General features: G+C 32.4%; 2 protein-coding genes across 2 annotated transcripts in view; one reads left to right on the top strand and one right to left on the bottom strand.

Annotated features, from left to right (window-relative positions):
• The first annotated feature begins 2,668 nt into the window (after nt 1-2,668).
• Nucleotides 2,669-6,704, top strand: LOC143075330 (MIF-like protein mif-2). Its single transcript, XM_076250718.1, has 3 exons — nt 2,669-2,872; nt 5,459-5,631; nt 6,484-6,704. The coding sequence occupies exons 1-3, from the start codon at nt 2,765-2,767 to the stop codon at nt 6,536-6,538; spliced, it is 336 nt and encodes a 111-aa protein (XP_076106833.1). The 5' UTR covers nt 2,669-2,764; the 3' UTR covers nt 6,539-6,704.
• A 4,401-nt stretch (nt 6,705-11,105) lies between these two features.
• The window catches only part of LOC143075327 (cell division control protein 45 homolog), a 40,109-nt gene continuing 32,879 nt past the window's right edge, over nt 11,106-18,335 (bottom strand). Inside the window, exons 14-18 of the mRNA XM_076250714.1 lie at nt 17,975-18,113; nt 17,481-17,564; nt 17,144-17,262; nt 15,786-15,862; nt 11,106-15,047 (exon numbers count right to left, since the gene is read on the bottom strand). Coding sequence (XP_076106829.1) covers nt 14,983-15,047; nt 15,786-15,862; nt 17,144-17,262; nt 17,481-17,564; nt 17,975-18,113 — 484 coding nt within the window. The 3' untranslated portion in view covers nt 11,106-14,982. The remainder of the gene's footprint in view (nt 15,048-15,785; nt 15,863-17,143; nt 17,263-17,480; nt 17,565-17,974; nt 18,114-18,335) is intronic.

Raw genomic sequence — 18,335 nt, 5'->3', positions numbered from 1 at the left:
GACTATAGCGATTCAATGTACTTGGGGACAGGACATTTTTTTAGTGCCCCCTTTTTTTTCCATATTCAGTGATATATCTTTTTTAATAATTTCAATTAGTTTTCGTGGTTTTTTTTTCTTTTTAATATGAACACAAATATATGAGAAATAACTTTTTTTTTGCTATGTATATCAATTCCAAGTTTACTATCCACAGCGGTCACTAATACAGATCGAAGAAGATGTTTATTTCTATCAAATGGGCTCCGTGACAAGGAGCATAATACAATATCATTATGATATTATTTTAACAAATATAATAAACAATAAAGTACACAAATAAGAAACAACAGTGTTCATATATTCGAATATGAATAAAGTATATATAAAACCTTCGTCTCAGGCACACCTCTAGAAAGTAACAAAAGAGAATTCTGTGAGTAGGCTAAATATATCTAGCTTTTTTTCAAAATATACCAAATTTCACTCCTCCCTCCGAATCCTACTATCTTTATCATTGGAATTACAAAAGATGCAGCTAATTAATTTACATACTATAAAAAAGATCCTTTCACATCCTTGTCTTCACATATAAGAACGATATCCACAGCGACAAATTACACTAAGCTATATATGATGAAGTACCATACTTGAAAATACTCAATCTTTTCTTAGTCAGTGAACAAACTATTTGAATTAAGTTTATTCAAAACTACATACCTACATTGAAATTTTGATGTCGTCCCAGTCGGAAGGGGGTGTGTTTAAATTAGGTCATACTTGTGTATTAATACATGTAAAATACTCTGATTTTGAAGGAAACACTTATATTCTTTCAGTCCTTCAAACTGTAATATTTGCTATTAAAAGTAATGAAAATTGCGCTATTGTTCCATGTTGGGTAAATTGTTTGTTTGCAGCAATTAAATGAAAAGACATCAGTTTTGACTAGTAAAGTCATTTACAGCAGCCGTGTTTATTCCATTCATATATATCTAGACATCAACAAATGCTATTCAAATATGATGAAATATTTATGACTAAGCATGGGAAAGATAAATTACTGGTATGATTTGTCCAATTGTTACACATGATGTTCAGATTTGGGGTCTTTGACCAAACAAACAAACTACATGCTCCTATACACGATAAAAGACGAAACAGACGATGTCTTGGGAATACATTAAGTTATCAGACAGAAACGTCACTAACAATGCAGAAAAACAAATTGATTCATCCTTTATGTTTATTCTAAAATTGAACAATTACCGAAAAAGAGTAAAATTGAACAATTACCGAAAAAGAGGAAAAGACAAATTTCAGCCTGTGTAATAGAGAGCTCGATCAGCGTTGGTATTTAATTTGGCAACGTAACACAAACTTGCAGTACATTTATAATTCATACATAATGCAGTGTCATGTACTTTTACTTAAAATCTTGTCTCTGCAGAGGTAACAGACAGTGGTGGATCCAGAAATATTCATAAGTGGGGGTCCACTGACTGTCTAAGAGGGGGCCCGCTCCGGTCATGATTTAGTGATTCCCTATATAATCAACAAAAAAAATCACAGAAAAGGGGGCGGGCCCCCTGCCCCCTGCCCCCTAAATCCGCCTCTGACAGAGCCATATATTCAGAGTAAAGTAGTTTGCTATTGATATAGGTTGACGGGGAAACTAAATCCGATACCTCTTGAAGATACGAGTATCCCGCTATCTGTGCGTAAAAAAATATTTCAACAACTATTTAAGGGATTCGTATAGGTGATATGTTGCAAGTCAAAAATTCTTTCCCTATCTATGGCCTATCGAATCTCATTTGCCACTGGTTGTTAAGCAATCATCAATCAATCAAAGAGTTTAGGAGGTCCCCGTTAATGTCATTGTAATCGGTTTTTCAGTTTTCTTCTTCATTTATCTGTATAGCTATGATATTTATAAAAGATGCGCGAACTTGAGAGCTAACCATCAACTAAAGAATACGGAATAATGGTGTGCTAAATTGTAAAGAAAAGAGAATATTTATAACGATGTGGTATACAGTAGAGAATAAAAGATGTATTGTTTAATTGGTTGTTGTTTACCTAATGTCCAGTGGTAAATATTTCTGCGATTACCAGGACGAGAACAAATGAAGAAAGGCAAAGAAAAGATTAAGTACGATATACAAGAAAGGGTCCTACCGGGATGGAGACGGGGAATACAGACATTGGCACTTATACCACATCTTATTTATATTTATGCCACTGTTAAATGCAGGTATGTTTAATAGGAATTGTAACTGACCAACTACAGGCTCCTCATCTTGATATTTTTTTTTCGAGGGTTCGGAACTTCTTTACCACACAAAGAGCTTAACACTCTTTCTACACGATGCTTTAGATTTAACTGTACAATTCTGACTTGACGTGGCTGCGTATTTATACATCCCTCACAGGCAAACGGAAGCATATTGTAGCAAGATTATTATGCCGGACTGGCCATATTTCTATACCCCATTCAACTCTCGGAAAAAGAAATAACGATCCAAATAACAACAATAGAGAAAAATGGACTTATATATAAACATGATAAAGTATAATACATAATAACTGTAAGAAATATCAAAAACCTGTGGCTTCTCTCGAATTTATTTATAAACATCGATTTAAATTTTCCCCGCTTCTAATCTTTACCAATGAGAAGTCGCTTAATTATACATGTGTTTATGTGACATAATATTACATTTAAATAAGTCAGATAAACAAATTCAATACACATTACTCCATTATACACATACATGTAAACATGCCTATTGTGCAGATAACAACTAGTCTTACTAAAGAACAGATACCGAAAGATTTTGCCAAGAAATTTTCTGCGTTTCTTGCCGAGACCTTGGACAAGCCAATTGAGGTAAGTATTTATATACAAGAACTTTTACCTGTGTGAATTATACATTATGCTCGTCCCTTTTTGTTAGTTGAACGATTTTGATACTTGATTTTTGCACTTTAACTATAAAGTTATAACTTTACCTTAATTCGACAAACTCTGAAAACCGAAAAACTATTCTTGGGTGTGTAAGATTGATTGATTGTTGGTTGCTTAACGTCCAGTGGCAAATATTTCATGTATATTTGATATAACAAGATGAAATGTCTCCAATGTTGTGGGTTGCATTCATTTTTAAATAAAAAACAACTGTGACAGTTCAGTTTATCTTGTACTAGTATATAACTGATTTTTAAAGGATGAGTGCATTGCATTGTTATCCATGCGAGAGATACTGATCATACAGGCAAATCATGTGGTTACCTACGCAACTGATTTTATCATTTTTCTATCTAAAACCGTTCAAAATCAATATATAGTTGTTGATCTATTTTGACGCTATTACAATGTCACCGTGGGTTCTATTGAGTAGATTCTCATGGCGAAACAGTTTGAATAAGGGCGATATTTTCTTTGAGCTTTGTCCATATTGCTCTAGACTCAGGTCGTACCGTTTACGCCCACCCAAGATATTTCTGGTTACAGGTTGATTTCATCTGAATAAGTACTGGTGTTGGGGTGGTTTTTTTTTTTTTTTTTTTTTTTTTGGGGGGGGGGGGGGGGGGGGTAGTGTACATGTCTCTGCTTGGTTATGTTGAACAGCATCTTATTCAGATTTCCTAAAACTGTTATGATTTATGCACAGATGTTCCATTCAACCTTTATCTTTACAATAATTTCATAAACATCTTCTCTCCCTTCTCTTATATAGTTTTAGTTTTATTGTCATGTATTGTAATTTCAATGAAAACAAAAAAAATCACCACAATTATTTGTACTTTTTAATTTAAACTGTAATTTAACTGCTCCTCGGGGCGTCTTGATTGACAAATAAAAATTGTTGTTGTTGTAAGATAACAGAAGTAATCAGCTGTGATGCTTTAGTTTGTAAATCTTCTCTTACAGAGGATAACAGAAGTAATCACCTGTGATGTTTTAGTTTGTAAATCTTCTCTTACAGAGGATAACAGAAGTAATCACCTGTGATGTTTTAGTTTGTAAATCTTCTCTTACAGAGGATAACAGAAGTAATCACCTGTGATGTTTTAGTTTGTAAATCTTCTCTTACAGAGGATAACAGAAGTAATCACCTGTGATGTTTTAGTTTGTAAATCTTCTCTTACAGAGGATAACGGAAGTAATCACCTGTGATGCCTTAGTTTGTAAATCTTCTCTTTAAGAAGATAACAGTATAAATCACATGTGATGCTTTAGTTTGTAAATCTTCTCTTTCAGAAGATAATAATAGTAATCACCTGTGATGTTTAGTGTTTAAATCTTCTTTTTCGGAAGATACAGAAGTAATCCTCTTCGATGCTTTAGTTTGCAAATCTTCTTTTTCGGAAGAAACAGAATTAATCACCTGTGATGCTTTAGTTTGTAAATCTTCTCTTTTAGAAGATAACACTAGTAATCACCTGTGATTCCTTAGTTTGTAAATCTTCTCTTTTAGATGATAACACTAGTAATAACCTGTGATGCTTTAGTTTGTAAATCTTCTCTTTTAGAAGATAACAGTAGTAATCACCTGTGATGCTTTAGTTTGTAAATCTTCTCTTTCAGAAGATAACTGTAGTAATCAGCTATGATTCTTTAATTTGTAAATATTTTTTTTACAGAAGATAACAATTATAGTAATCACCCGTGATATTTTAGTTTGTATATATTCTTTCACAGAAGATAACATAGTAATCACCTATGATTCTTTAGTTTGTAAATCTTCTCTTTTAGAAGATGACAATAGTAATCACCTATGATTCTTTAGTTTGTAAATCTTCTCTTTTAGAAAATGACAATAGTAATCACCTATGATTCTTTAGTTTGTAAATCTTCTCTTACAGAGGATAACAGAAGTAATCACCTGTGATGCTTAGTTTGTAAATCTTCTCTTTCAGAAGATAACAGTAGTAGCGACCTGTGATGCTTTAGTTTGTGAATCTTCTCTTTCAGAAGATAACAGTAGTAATCATCTATGATTCTTTATTTTGTAAATCTTTTCTTACAGAAGATAACAATGGTAATTATCATTAGTGAAGTTTTAGTTTGTAAATATTCTCTTTCAGAAGATAACAGTAGTAATCACATGTGATGCTTTAGTTTGTAAATCTTCTCTTTCAGAAGATAACAATACTAATCACCTGTGATGTTTAGTGTTTAAATCTTCTTTTTCGGAAGATACAGAAGTAATCACCTGTGATGCTTTAGTTTGTAAATCTTCTCTTTTAGAAGATAACACTAGTAATCACCTGTGATTCCTTAGTTTGTAAATCTTCTCTTTTAGATGATAACACTAGTAATCACATGTGATGCTTTAGTTTGTAAATCTTCTTTTTTTAGAAGATAACAGTAGTAATCACATGTGATGCTTTAGTTTGTAAATCTTCTTTTTTTAGAAGATAACAGTAGTAATCACCAGTGAAGCTTTAGTTTGTAAATTTTCTCTTTCAGAAAATAACACTAGTAATCACCTGTGATGCCTTAGTTTGTAATGCTGGAGACGAATCACCGTTCATGCTGATCTCAATCATATCCATCGCGAGATTTAACGAGAAAGACAATCCAGGATATACAGACAAAATTACTACCTTTGTTAAGGAAGAAACCAAATTACCTGGAAACAAGTATGACGTTAATTACAGCTTTTTTAGCAATTGCTTCATCTCAATTTTATAGAATGTAGGTTATCTATATAATGTTAAAACATTTGCCCTGTCCACATACGCTAGGTGAAGGATGAGAAATTTGTTTCATTGTTAATATCATCAGTAATTTTTTTTGTCTACCTACCACATACTTGCACTTTCTAAGTTTGTCTTAGTAATACCTTGTTTTTGGAGAATGTATAAACTTTGACATGATCCATTTAACACACCAAAACCTTATTTTTAAATTGAATTACAAATGCAAACAATGGAAAAAAATATTATCCACATCCTGTACTGAAGGCCCTGCCAACTTGGCAAAAATGTGTTTTCGGAATTTTAATCTTGTGGAAAATGTAAAAAGAAAGTACGAGTGATTGATAGCTGCGTATTTAATGTCCAATGCTAAATACTTCATGATTGATAGCTGCGTATTTAATGTCCAATGCTAAATACTTCAGACATATTTAGGACGAAAACAAATCAACAAAAGTAAAATCAGTCGACTGAGTTTCAGAGCGATGAAATTGAACAATATCTGTTGTTTCGTTAATAATACATCATTCTTTTAGACAATGATTTAATGTAGCTACTTAAACGTACAATGGAAAGAATTTTCAAGACGAACAATTTACTAGAGTTGCACAAGCATAACAAGTCCAAACAAACAGGCAGGTAAAAGAAACCCGTTCGCAAGCCATTTCTAAAACATTGATTTTTTTGGGACATTTTTTATAACGTATATAATTATTGTTGCATATAAAGCGAATTATTCTGATGAATGAACATATTTGTGATATTTGTATAGAAAAACATATTTCTTTGTTTTAGGGTACAGATTGTTTATACAGATCTTCAACCGCACATGGCTGGTAAAGGCAAATGAAGAAAACAACATATTTATAATACTAACTACACAATAAACAGAATACAATATGTATGACTTTAACCTTGATAATCATGTTTGAAACACTTACTTATACTAATAAACACTAACACATGTAGAATATTATAATTCTGTTTTATCAATAAATTTATTTATAAAGTTTAAATCAATTATACACATTTGACTATAATATATATGTTTTGGGCGTGATATATCATCCTCCGACAATATGATACAACAGTACAGACAAGAAAAAGCTGCTGTCAAGTTTAAGATCGGGTGGATTTTTCACTTGGACGATTGAATTCTAAAGTTTTCTTAAAACTGTTTGTAATAAAACATTTAAATCCATCCTCCATTACCTATATGTATCTACACGTTTTATCTTTCATTTAAACTGAAATTACATATTGAATTATATGTTTCTGATAACGTATAGTAGTCTCAGATAGGATAGATCAAATGTGAAGAAAACAACGTACCGCTATCACTATAGCTATAATAAGAGAGGAATGAATAAGAATTACATTAGATTAATTAAAATATTACAGTGAATGAACTATAAACAAAGAGAAACTTTGAAAACATATTAATCACATGAAAATAAAGAACGAGGAGGTTAACCCATGTTCCGGTCGCATCTCAGTAGCGGATCTAGAAATTTTCATAACTGCCATAAGAAGGGGCACGCTTTAGTGGTCCCAAAGTAATGAACCAATTTCCCCCCACCTACCCATCCCAACCCCAACCCCAACCTCCGCCCCAATCCGTCTCTGCATCTATCAAAGCCTAAATAATGGTGTCTCAATACTTGTACTGTTTTAGATTTGAAAGCTGATAAAGCATTCCTATCGCGGAAGGCAAATGATGTTTATAATTTTATTCAGTTTAGATGAAAGATAAAACGTGTAGATACATATAGGTAATGGAGGATGGATTTAAATGTTTTATTACAAACAGTTTTAAGAAAACTTGTAGAATTCATTCATCCAAGTGAAAACGAACCTTATAAATGCTTCAATACCTGTCGAAGGATTTGTCTAGTAAATCTTAATACACAAATCCTTGACCTATCGACATTGAAAGACAGCGACCTAGTATTGACCTATCTAGAGAAACAGTCAGTCTACAGAATGACAAAGACAGCGACCTAGTATTACCTATCTAGAGAAACAGACAGTCCACAGAATGACAAAGACAGCGACCTAGTATTACCTATCTAGAGAAACAGACAGTCCACAGAATGACAAAGACAGCGACCTAGTATTACCTATCTAGAGAAACAGACAGTCTACAGAATGACAAAGACAGCGACCTAGTATTACCTATCTAGAGAAAGTTCAAACAGTCAGTCCACAGAATGACAAAGTGAAATAAACAGCTGCGCCATAGGCGCATAATAGGCCGGTCATCTTGTGTGTAAGTTTTATGCAATAATCATCATTAGTTTCTGAGATACAGCGCGACTTGTGAAAAAAACCTTTTTATAACAAAAAACTCAATAACTCTAAAACAAAATTTTGAATCATCACCAAAAGTATACAGATCTTTTGATTATTATAACAAAGAAGTGTGTACAGTTTTAAGCAATAATCATACATTGTTTTTGAGATACGGCGCGACATGTGAAAAAACACATCCCTGTTTTAGTTACAAAGTCCCTTAACTCAAAAAGTTTTAATCTTATTTTCACCAAAAGGTATACAGATCGTTTGACTATCATAAGAAACAACTATATTAAGTTTCATGAAATAAGGATAAGTCGTTCTCAAGTTACGGTGCGACATGTTTACGCCCCACAGACAGACGGACAGACGGACATTTGTATACCATAATACGTCCCCATCAAAATTTTGACGGGCGTATTAAAATTCGGCCAATAATTTTGAGATCCTGCTGGGTCACAATGCTATTGCATAAACAGCAAGCCAGCGAATGTATCTCAGACGGCAAGTCACAAAATTCGAGAAAATTAATTAGGGATGCAGCTCACACTATTTATATAATGCTTTATATTTCAGCGGGGCAAGGACCTTGATGCATCACACCTTGTATATCAACCCATATGTTACATTGTACGAGGTTTCCGTCTGTCATATGCAGTGTGTGCTTGATCTCATTTTCATGGCTACGTGTCTATTAAAAAACTGAAAAGTGTGTTTGTCATGTGAAAAAATCGCAAAGACATGTGAGCAAAACAATTTCAAAGTGGCATTATAGGTAAAACTGAACTTCAAAAATTAAGGTACAGCTAATGTGTACTTCTCACTTCTTATGATTAATATGATATTTGTCTTTTGTATATGTTCCTTGCAAGATCGTTATGTCACTAGTGTGTGTATTGACATGGTTCACCTGACACAGTGACCTATAGTTGTTAGTTTCTGTATCATTTGTTCTCTTGAGGGGAGTTATCTCATTGGTAATCATACCACATCTTCTGTTTTATATAGAACTGATTTCGTGGATCAGTGATAAAGGATTAGTTTTCTTGGTCAAGTTTGTATTTCAGATCCTATAAGTAGTATTAGCATAACTGTAGGTCAACTATACTTGGTGTATGTAATGATTATAAGGCGTACATGCATGTTCCACATTGTTCATTTGACCTTGACCTCATTTACATGGATTATTGTTCAATATACCAACATGTACTCAAAGTATAAAATTTCCTTTAAGACTTTTCAACATTAATTCAATCATGATCAGTAAAGCATGGGGTTCATATGGCCATTGTTTAGCCATTAAAGTCTTCAAGCACATAGCCTGTAAAATTCTTGAGAACCAAACTTTTTAATAACTCCTTTTCATAGTTTTTGTCCTTGAATTTTGACTGATTGATTCCAAAATCCTATTCCCAATAACCTGTAATGTTATTCAATCATTGGGTAAACTTCAATTGCTATCAATATGTTAACAAAATTCTATTTATAGTAAGGGATCTTGAACTTTGGCATATTGTCTTCCATAAGATACGCTTTTTCTCTTTCTCTTACATTTATATACTTTTCATTCCAACTAACTAAGGAAAACTCAAGTACCTGTCCAGAAGCCATGTTTTATAAAAAGAAAAGTGTATGCAGTAAGTTACCCCAAACTTTGATCAAGTGAACCTATGTAATTCTTCCCCTTCTAATTAACATCCTCCAAGATCTTACAATTAAGAAAGGGACATTGGTACTTTAGGTATAAGGAAAACATTTGTTTATGACACACAGACAATGCAAGGACTATGTGATCTCAAATGGGTTTTTTTCCTAGAGAATCAAAATGTCCCTAAGAGTATCAGATAAAATAGAATTAGAAATAAAGGTCAGAAATGCAAGAGATATAATTAATGACCAATTAAAGTATGTTTAACCCAAAAATTAAATCAAAGTGCTTGTAACTTGTAACAGTCACACATCTAATGCTGCATGAAATAGTTGAAGTTCCGAAAGTAGCCAGCATATAGGGACTAAAAATCTTGGAATTCCTTCAACAAACAAATTAAATGGGGAATGTGACACAGATGATGCCCCCACTTGCATACAACATTATAAAGGAACTTAACTCAAGAACCGTAATAGTCATGCTACCCAAATTTGTACTTGATCCGTGTATGGTAATTAAAAGCATTGTGTATGAGTTTCACAACATTTAGTTGAGGAAAACTAAAGTTAGAGAACAAACAAAAAATCAGGAATTTTTCCATTTGTAAATGGAATTAACACTAGATAAGAACGATAAAAGTGACGCCACCAAAATTCAAACTTGATCTGTGTTTTGTGGTAATAAGCATTGTGTTTAAGTTTCATAACATTTGTTTGAGGAAAACTAAAGTTCGAGAATGGAAACCAAAGCTTCAGCTCTTTTTCCAAATTTAAAGGGGCATAACTCTAGATAGGTAAAAGTGAGTCCATTAATATTCAAACTTGATCTGTGTTTTGTGGTTATAAGCATTATGTATAAGTTTGATGTTTTATAACATTTGGTTGAGGCAAACTAAAGTTAGAGAACAAAAACTAATTTTGGGATGTAGGCTCCGTACATATACACAGATGGATAAGGGTAAAACTTAATGCCCCCTCTGCTAAGACAAGGCATAAAAAGAGAGATGTGGTATATTGCTGATGACATAATTATCAAGACTGTAAACTAGTAGTTCTAGTTTAAGCTATATAAAAAAGAAGATGTGGTATGATTGCCAATGAGACAACTATCCACAAAAGACCAAAATGACACAGACATTAACAACTATAAGTCATCGTACGGCCTTCAACAATGAGCAAAGCCCATACCGCATAGTCAGCTAGAAAAGGCCCCGATAAGACAATGTAAAACAATTCAAAGTTCAGTTTAGTATATTTGTTATCATCTGGTCATACCATTACTTCATTATTATTAGTGCGGTCCTAATTTTGGTTGATTTTGTGGGTATAAGTGAACCATGAATTATTTATTGAAATGCTGCTGGATTTCCCAGGTTGCCACATCAGATATCCACGAAAATAGAATATTTCATCCACAAAAATAAATGATTCCACCGTATATAAACTATAATATTAGACATAAAATAAGACTGGTATACAGATATGATAATTTAATATAAATTAGTACAATTAAATCTATACAATTAAAAACATTTAATGTGACATACTTGTTTTAGTATAATCACTTACAACATAAATACTTAATGAGGGTCTGGATGAGATGTACAGAATACAGAATAAATTGATTGACAGAAAGTGCTGAAGTAAAGGAATAGAGAAAATAGTGTATAGTTGGGTGTCGAAGTTTCATATACAGTGGCGGATCCAGAAATTTTCATAAGTGGGGGCCCACTGCCTGCCTAAGAGGGGACCCGATCACGTCACGCTTCAGTGATTCCCTATATGTGACCCGCCAAGACATTTGCAGGCTTATGGAGGTAGAACGTCATTGTTAGAAAAATTATAAACATGATAAATATCGAGATTCAATGAAATACGTATTTGTGAAGAAGAGATAAACACTTTCGTTGGCTTCTTTTTTGCGGACGCCGAACTATACATTTTTACAAGTTTTGAAGAAGTTTTACTTTATCGTTTGAAGTGAAAAATATTTGAATCTACATTTTAAATTGATACAAAAAAAAATCAAATTTCTGCTTTATAGATTTCCTTCATAAAGGATAAATGAAGTCTGAAATATATCCATAATAAATGCACCGTATCAAATGCATATAAGAGTACACCTACTTATAAACTGTTACGCGTCGCTTACTATATGTATAGAGACATGCATAATAAATCTAAATTAAAAAAAAGGAATTCTTAAAGCTTACTTTGATAAATTTTAAACTAACTTCATTTCAACAAGTTTAAATTAAATGTTCTAAAATAGAGCTACAAAAAAACAAATAATTCTCTGCTCTAAATTTTCTTTCATAAATGAAGTCTGAAATATATCCATATAAATAAATGCACCGTATCAAATTAATATATGAGAACACCTACTTATAAACTGTTACGCGTCGCATACCATGTTTAGAGACATGCATAATAAATCTAAATTAAAAAAAAGGAATTCTTAAAGCTTACTTTGACAAATTTCAAACTAACTTCATTTCAACAAGTTTAAATTACATGTTCTAAAATAGAGCTAAGAATTGTTTGCATTGTAGTAAATTTAAGTCTTTGAAATTTTATTCAAATATGCTATTGAACATCACTAAAAGCCAATAAATACAATAATTTTGTGTTTTATAAATTAGTGGTTTCAATAAATAAAAGTCGTCATAGAACAGTCTCATTTTCATACCGGTATTTGAAATGTACGGAAGCATATTAGCGCCACACATTTTATTTTTTTTCTTCCTATGTTGCGTTGTAACGCAAACCTTTGCGAAATAACGCAAACCTTTTGCGGCGTTAAACGCAAACCTTTTGCGTTAAACGCAAACCTTTGCGTTATATCGCAAACCTTTTGCGTTACAACGCAAACCTTTTCGAAATAACACAAACCTTTGCGATATAACGCAAACCTTTGCGTTGTAACGCAAACATTTGTTTTATCTTATTTCTTATTTAAGATTCAAAGGAAACAGTAGTTATTAATGGAGGAGGCTGTATATATTAAAATTTATCACCTTTGTAGTCATTGCAAAGTAAAATGCTTGAATAATTAGATCATATCAATGACTAATAATGAGCAGAATAATATAAGAAGATGTAGTATGAGTGCCAATAAGAAATCTCTCCATCTAAGTCACGATTCGTAAAAGTAAACCATCATAGACCGAATTACGGTCTTCAACACGGAGCATTGGCTCACACTGAACAACAAACTATAAAGGTCCCCAAAAACGATATCCATGTTACTACTAATAAAATTGAGAATGGAAATGGGGAATGTGTCAAAGAGACAACAACCCGACCAAATAAAAAACAACAGCAGAGGGTCACCAACAGGTCTTCAATGTAGCGAGAAACTCCCGCACCCGAAGGCGTCCCTCAGCTGGCCTCTTTAACAATATATATATTACAAAGAAAATTGAGTAAATTGAGGTTATACCCAAGAAAAAAATCAACCCTGCTAATATAGCTATAACCGAATATAAATATACTTCCAAAGTAAGCTCTCGTTTGAGAACTGTGTAAAGTAGGTTAGATTCAAACAAGCTACCCTTTGGCAATAAATGTATAGAATGAAGATGTTTTATTAATAAAATTATGTTCTCTCTATTCAAATTGCTACCCAAGCATCTTAAAAATACTTCATTATATTGAAAAGAAAATTCAATGACTTTCTATCAAAGAATCTTGATCATATTCTGAGATTTAAAAAAAATGTTTCCTTATTAATAATTCATTTTAAAGCAGAAAGATCATTTTGTCTATTTGACTTGGAGGTTTCAGAATTGTATGACATTATTTTTGATCTTTCAATTTAAATATGACTATATACTAAACTATATCTATTTTCTTGTTAAATTATATACTTTTCTGATGCACAAATCAGTCTTAATTTATGTATAATTGCACTTCAAGTATTCCATTATTTCTATGCATATTTATTATAATGATTTGGCCTTGTATTTATGTTTCTTTTTTTTATCTACTAGTAAATCACATCCGAAATGAATGACAGACGGACATATAAACAAAACTGAATGAATAATTGAAATCAAGATATTTGCGTTATAACGCAAAGGTTTGCGTTATATCGCAAAGGTTTGCGTTATATCGCAAAGGTTTGCGTTATATCGCAAAGGTTTGCGTTAAACGCAAAGGTTTGCGTTAAAACGCAAAGATTTGCGTTATAACGCAAACATAGGAAGAAAAATTATAAAAAAATGTGTGACGCTAATACGCTTCCGTAGTACTGACTCGTTTCAAATATGTCATTATATTAACATGACAGAGAGTTTTGTTTCGGAATATATATTCTAGATATATATACAAATCAAATTTTAGACAATGTACCCTCCTATAAGCCTGGAAATGGCATATACTTATTGGCGATTTTCTCACAATGACGTTCTACCTCCATAAGCCTGGATATGTCGTGGCTGGTCACATATAAGCAACCAATTTTTTTCTCAAAAAGGGGGGCCCAGGCCCCCTTCCCCCTAAATCCGCCTCTAATATAATGCACACAATAAAGAAAGGATGGGGGAAAATAATTTTAAAAATTATAGAATACAGAAATGAAAAACTCATCCAGAAACCTCCATAAAGACAAATGTATTTACAATTCAGGACACATTGTTTGTCTAGTCTTTTTTTTAAAATAAGCTTGAACACAATTCACTAAGAGAAGGGGTTTATGAACTAAGCTTGAACACAATTCACTAAGAGAAGGGTTTTATGAACATGCTAATTTCTAAACAATTATTTTTCTCTAAAATTAAGGAGTAAAGACACAGGTCCTTATTTTTAAATCTTATTATTTCATAAATCAAAGATTTCCCTACAAATAAAATGAATTAAAATGCACATTTTATTTATTTTCAAATACAAGTTTTTACTGTCATAATAATATTTTTAAAAATTGTTGACATTAAGAATAATTATGAATCAAAAAGTACTGAAAAATACAACTTTGTAAGAGACTTTTTCTACACTTTCTGCAGTTGTAAAACAATTAGCGGAGCAATCAATTCTTAATATTTGCATTGTTATTTTATACTTTAATGACGCCATAGCTGTTACAATATAAATAAATGATTTTGCATCAAAATAAAGATATGTTAATGGCAGGCCTGTATATTTTCAGCAGTAATAAAATCAAATCAAGTTGTTCAGTAAACAAAAATACATTTCATGTAATAAATTATATTCACAGAATCAGGTAGAAATGATTCTTGATAACTTCTATTATAAGTTTTATCATGGAATACAAGCAGTAAAATAATTTTCCATTTTTAAGAATCATACTTTGTACTCAGGAATAAGTTTATGACAATCATATAAAATGTCTGTTTAATTCAGTAGACTTATTAAGGCATCAAAAAACTTGCTTCTGTCTTCTGTTTTCATTTCCATAACTGAAACAAAAATAACAAAAGCAATAAGAACAGTTCTTATTTATTCATATCTGATATCAGCCCTTTTGACCATTATAATTGAAATCATAAAACAACATAGTAATAAGATAAAACCAAGATAACTGAAGCTCCAAACTTTTCTGTAGACTAATTTTTCTTGGGTGAGGTATTTGCATTTTTCTCACAGAAAAATTAACACAGACATGCGACTTCAATACTTCAACTATATGAATACATAAAAAAGTTACAAAATCAGAAAAAAAGTTTGTTCTTTGTTGAGCCCTTACATCTCTGTCTCAGGTTATGAGGAGGTTGATTGCTCACAAACATGCTTTATAGCTTACATTCTTTATATATCAAGTAAGGTGCCTGCAATTTAGTGGATGTTGTTGGTTCATGTCTGCCATATTTGTTTTTGGTAAATTGTTTTGTATAAATAAGGCATTTAGTTTTCTTGCTTGAATTGATTTACATTTTAAAAGTCCCGTTCTTTTAAAGCTGACTATAGAGTAGACTTTTCTTATTGCTGAAGGCCTCAGTGACCTATGATTGTTTTTAATTTTGTCATGTGAACTCTAGCGGTCTGTTGTTTCATTGGCAATGAAGCCATATCTCCTTACTTTTATACTGCTAGAAAAGGCTACACCGTGTTCATACCCCAAAAAATTGGTGAACAATATACAACTTAAAGTGATTATAAAAAAACTACCATTAAACTTCTATAATTATACAACTTACTGTAGCTGTCGAAACTGTCATGCAAAGTTCTAGAATTAGTACTAACAGCTGCCTGCTCGAATGCTTTACCAAAGAAACTGAAAAAAAAAAGATATTATGACATCCAGTTTAAAGTAAAAAACTGTTCCCTCATGCTTTATACCAGTTTTGCTGATTAAAGTTTCTATTCATAAATAGGCAAAAACATTTAAAAACAAGCATGTGTCCTCAGTACACGAATGCCCCACTCGCATTATCATTTTCTATGTTCAGTGGACCGTGAAATTGGGGTAAAATCTCTAATTTGGCATTAAAATTAGAAAGATCATATCATAGGGAACATGTGTACCAAGTTTGAAGTCGATTGGACTTCAACTTCATCAAAAACTACCTCGACCAAAAACTTTAACCTGAAGCGGGACAGACGGACGAACGAACGGACGAACGAACGGACGAACAAACGAACGGACGCACAGACCAGAAAACATAATGCCCCTCTACTATCGTAGGTGGGGCATAAAAAAAAGAGTTAAAAGTTGCCTGAAGTTTTTCGCATTGATAACTTAATCTGCGCTGATAATTTATTGCTTTTGGAATCTCTAACTAATTGGATAGATTGTCATTTAAGGGCAATAACTCTGATAAAGAGTCAACCAAAGATTTTGGCAACATCGACTTATTTAAATATCTTGTCTGATGCATCAAAAGACTCTTTCCATCCATTATATTTCAAATTAATAGACAATAAGAAATCAAAAATGGTAAAACTTTTTTTTTTAATTTTAAAGATAACAAGATAAATGGAAAATAATATGTAAACGTTCATCATTATTAAAGGGCAATAAGTCCAAAAAAGAGTGACTGATGACTTTGAAATTGTAGATATCACGTTTGCTGTGTATAGTTTTAAAGATAATAGGCAAAAATAAAGATGCATCCCTGTAATATTTATTTTTTAAGTGCAATAACTCCTGTAAGAGTCATATGACAGTTTTGATGACAATAGACAATATGTAAATCTCAATTTCTTTATCAAAAGTGTTTTCAAGACTATGTTTTATTGTAACCATGTCAGACATTTTGGTTGTCATGTGGGATCAACAGACATATTTTTATAACTAGATACCCAAATGATGGTTGTTACCAAGTTTGGTTCATATTGGCCAACAAGTACATGTAGTCTCAGATTTAAAGATTTTTGTAAAAATTAACAGACGAATGGTGCCAATTAATGAGAATAGGTCCCTTGACCCTGACCCTTTGGGTCAAGTGAGCTTTTAAAAAACAACTTTTCTATAGTTTCAAACAGTTAGAATATTACACTGTAATACAATAATACCAATAAATAAGGTTCTTAATTGCACGAAGACACATCTTACTTTTTCCTTTCTTCATCCAGCTGAAGTGGAGGGATACCTATAACTAGAGTTGTTCCCTGTTCTCCATCTAAAGGAGCACCTAAAACCAGTGGGAGACTTCGGGCTCTCTTGTTACGACTCTGTAAAGAAAGAAAAACTATGTACATAGCAATTTACAGTATAAACATTTCAGAAACAATCAATACATTTAATATGCAGTATCTGTTTTGTACATTGTTGAAGGCAGTTCAGTTACCTATAGATGTTAACTTCTATGTCGTTTGGTTTTTCTTAGAGAGTTGTCTCATTGGTAATCATACCACATCTTAATATTTTTATATTTATGGTAGATACTTACAACAGAACAGTGAGCCTCTAATGTAAACCTGGCTAATCTCATCAAACATTGAGGTTTGGCGAAGAACTTGACATCCATAGTACCCTGCAAAAATAGTAAAAGTTAACAGCTTGTGGAAGACACATTTTCATCTGAATCCATTTCTATTGAGGAAAATGCATCATAATTATTCAGAATTTCAAACACCATATAGTAAGAACACTTCAGATTTCCTTGACAGCTATACGACTGCATCATTTTCTTCTGCTCAAAATAAATCCCATTTCTTTACTTTGCAATGTGTAATATGGTACTAGCCTTAAAGACAAATCCCTCTATTGTTTATGCTTACATATTGTACTAGGCTGTCAACTGTTTAAAATGTCGTGGTTTCCAGGCTCTTTTGTTAAATTTGAATTCATGCAGTACTCTGCTGCAGACTAATAGAAACTGTTACATCAGACAGACAAACAGTTTCTTGTTAACAATTGTTTTTTATGAGTATGACTAATTACCTCTTGTATAAAAGCATACAAGAATGGACCAGCAGATATGACCTGATGCATGTCTAGAAATGTCTGAACTTGGGTTACTATGGCTTGTGTCTGTTTCTTGGCCAATTCTACTGCCTTCTCTAGGGAAGCTACATTTACTCTGGAAACAGAAAGTTTGTTATTACCATAAACAGGTACTCTGTAAGAGGCAAAAAAATATACTACCACTGACAAATGATTGATAAACATAAAATCTAGAAATAGAAAACACTTTTAGCTTTTAATTAATATCAACAGCATTTAGTACTCAGGGCTTTCCATTGAAGCCGGTAGCCGGGGGAAATCCGCCGCTTGCGGTAGATTCCAGTGCCGGCTACTTCAC

Source organism: Mytilus galloprovincialis, chromosome 5 (assembly GCF_965363235.1).
Source record: "Mytilus galloprovincialis chromosome 5, xbMytGall1.hap1.1, whole genome shotgun sequence".
Classification (NCBI taxonomy): domain Eukaryota; kingdom Metazoa; phylum Mollusca; class Bivalvia; order Mytilida; family Mytilidae; genus Mytilus; species Mytilus galloprovincialis.
Note: the sequence above shows the minus strand (reverse complement) of the source record. Positions and strands in the feature narration are given on the sequence as shown.

Excerpts from the sequence above, each read along its gene's own strand:
- LOC143075330 (XM_076250718.1), top strand. The coding sequence starts at position 2,765 with ATGCCTATTGTGCAGATAACAACTAGTCTTACTAAAGAACAGATACCG. Across the intron at positions 2,873-5,458 it reads CCTTGGACAAGCCAATTGAG|AAAATAACACTAGTAATCAC; the intron begins GTAAGTATTTAT and ends TTTCTCTTTCAG. Across the intron at positions 5,632-6,483 it reads ACCAAATTACCTGGAAACAA|GGTACAGATTGTTTATACAG; the intron begins GTATGACGTTAA and ends TCTTTGTTTTAG.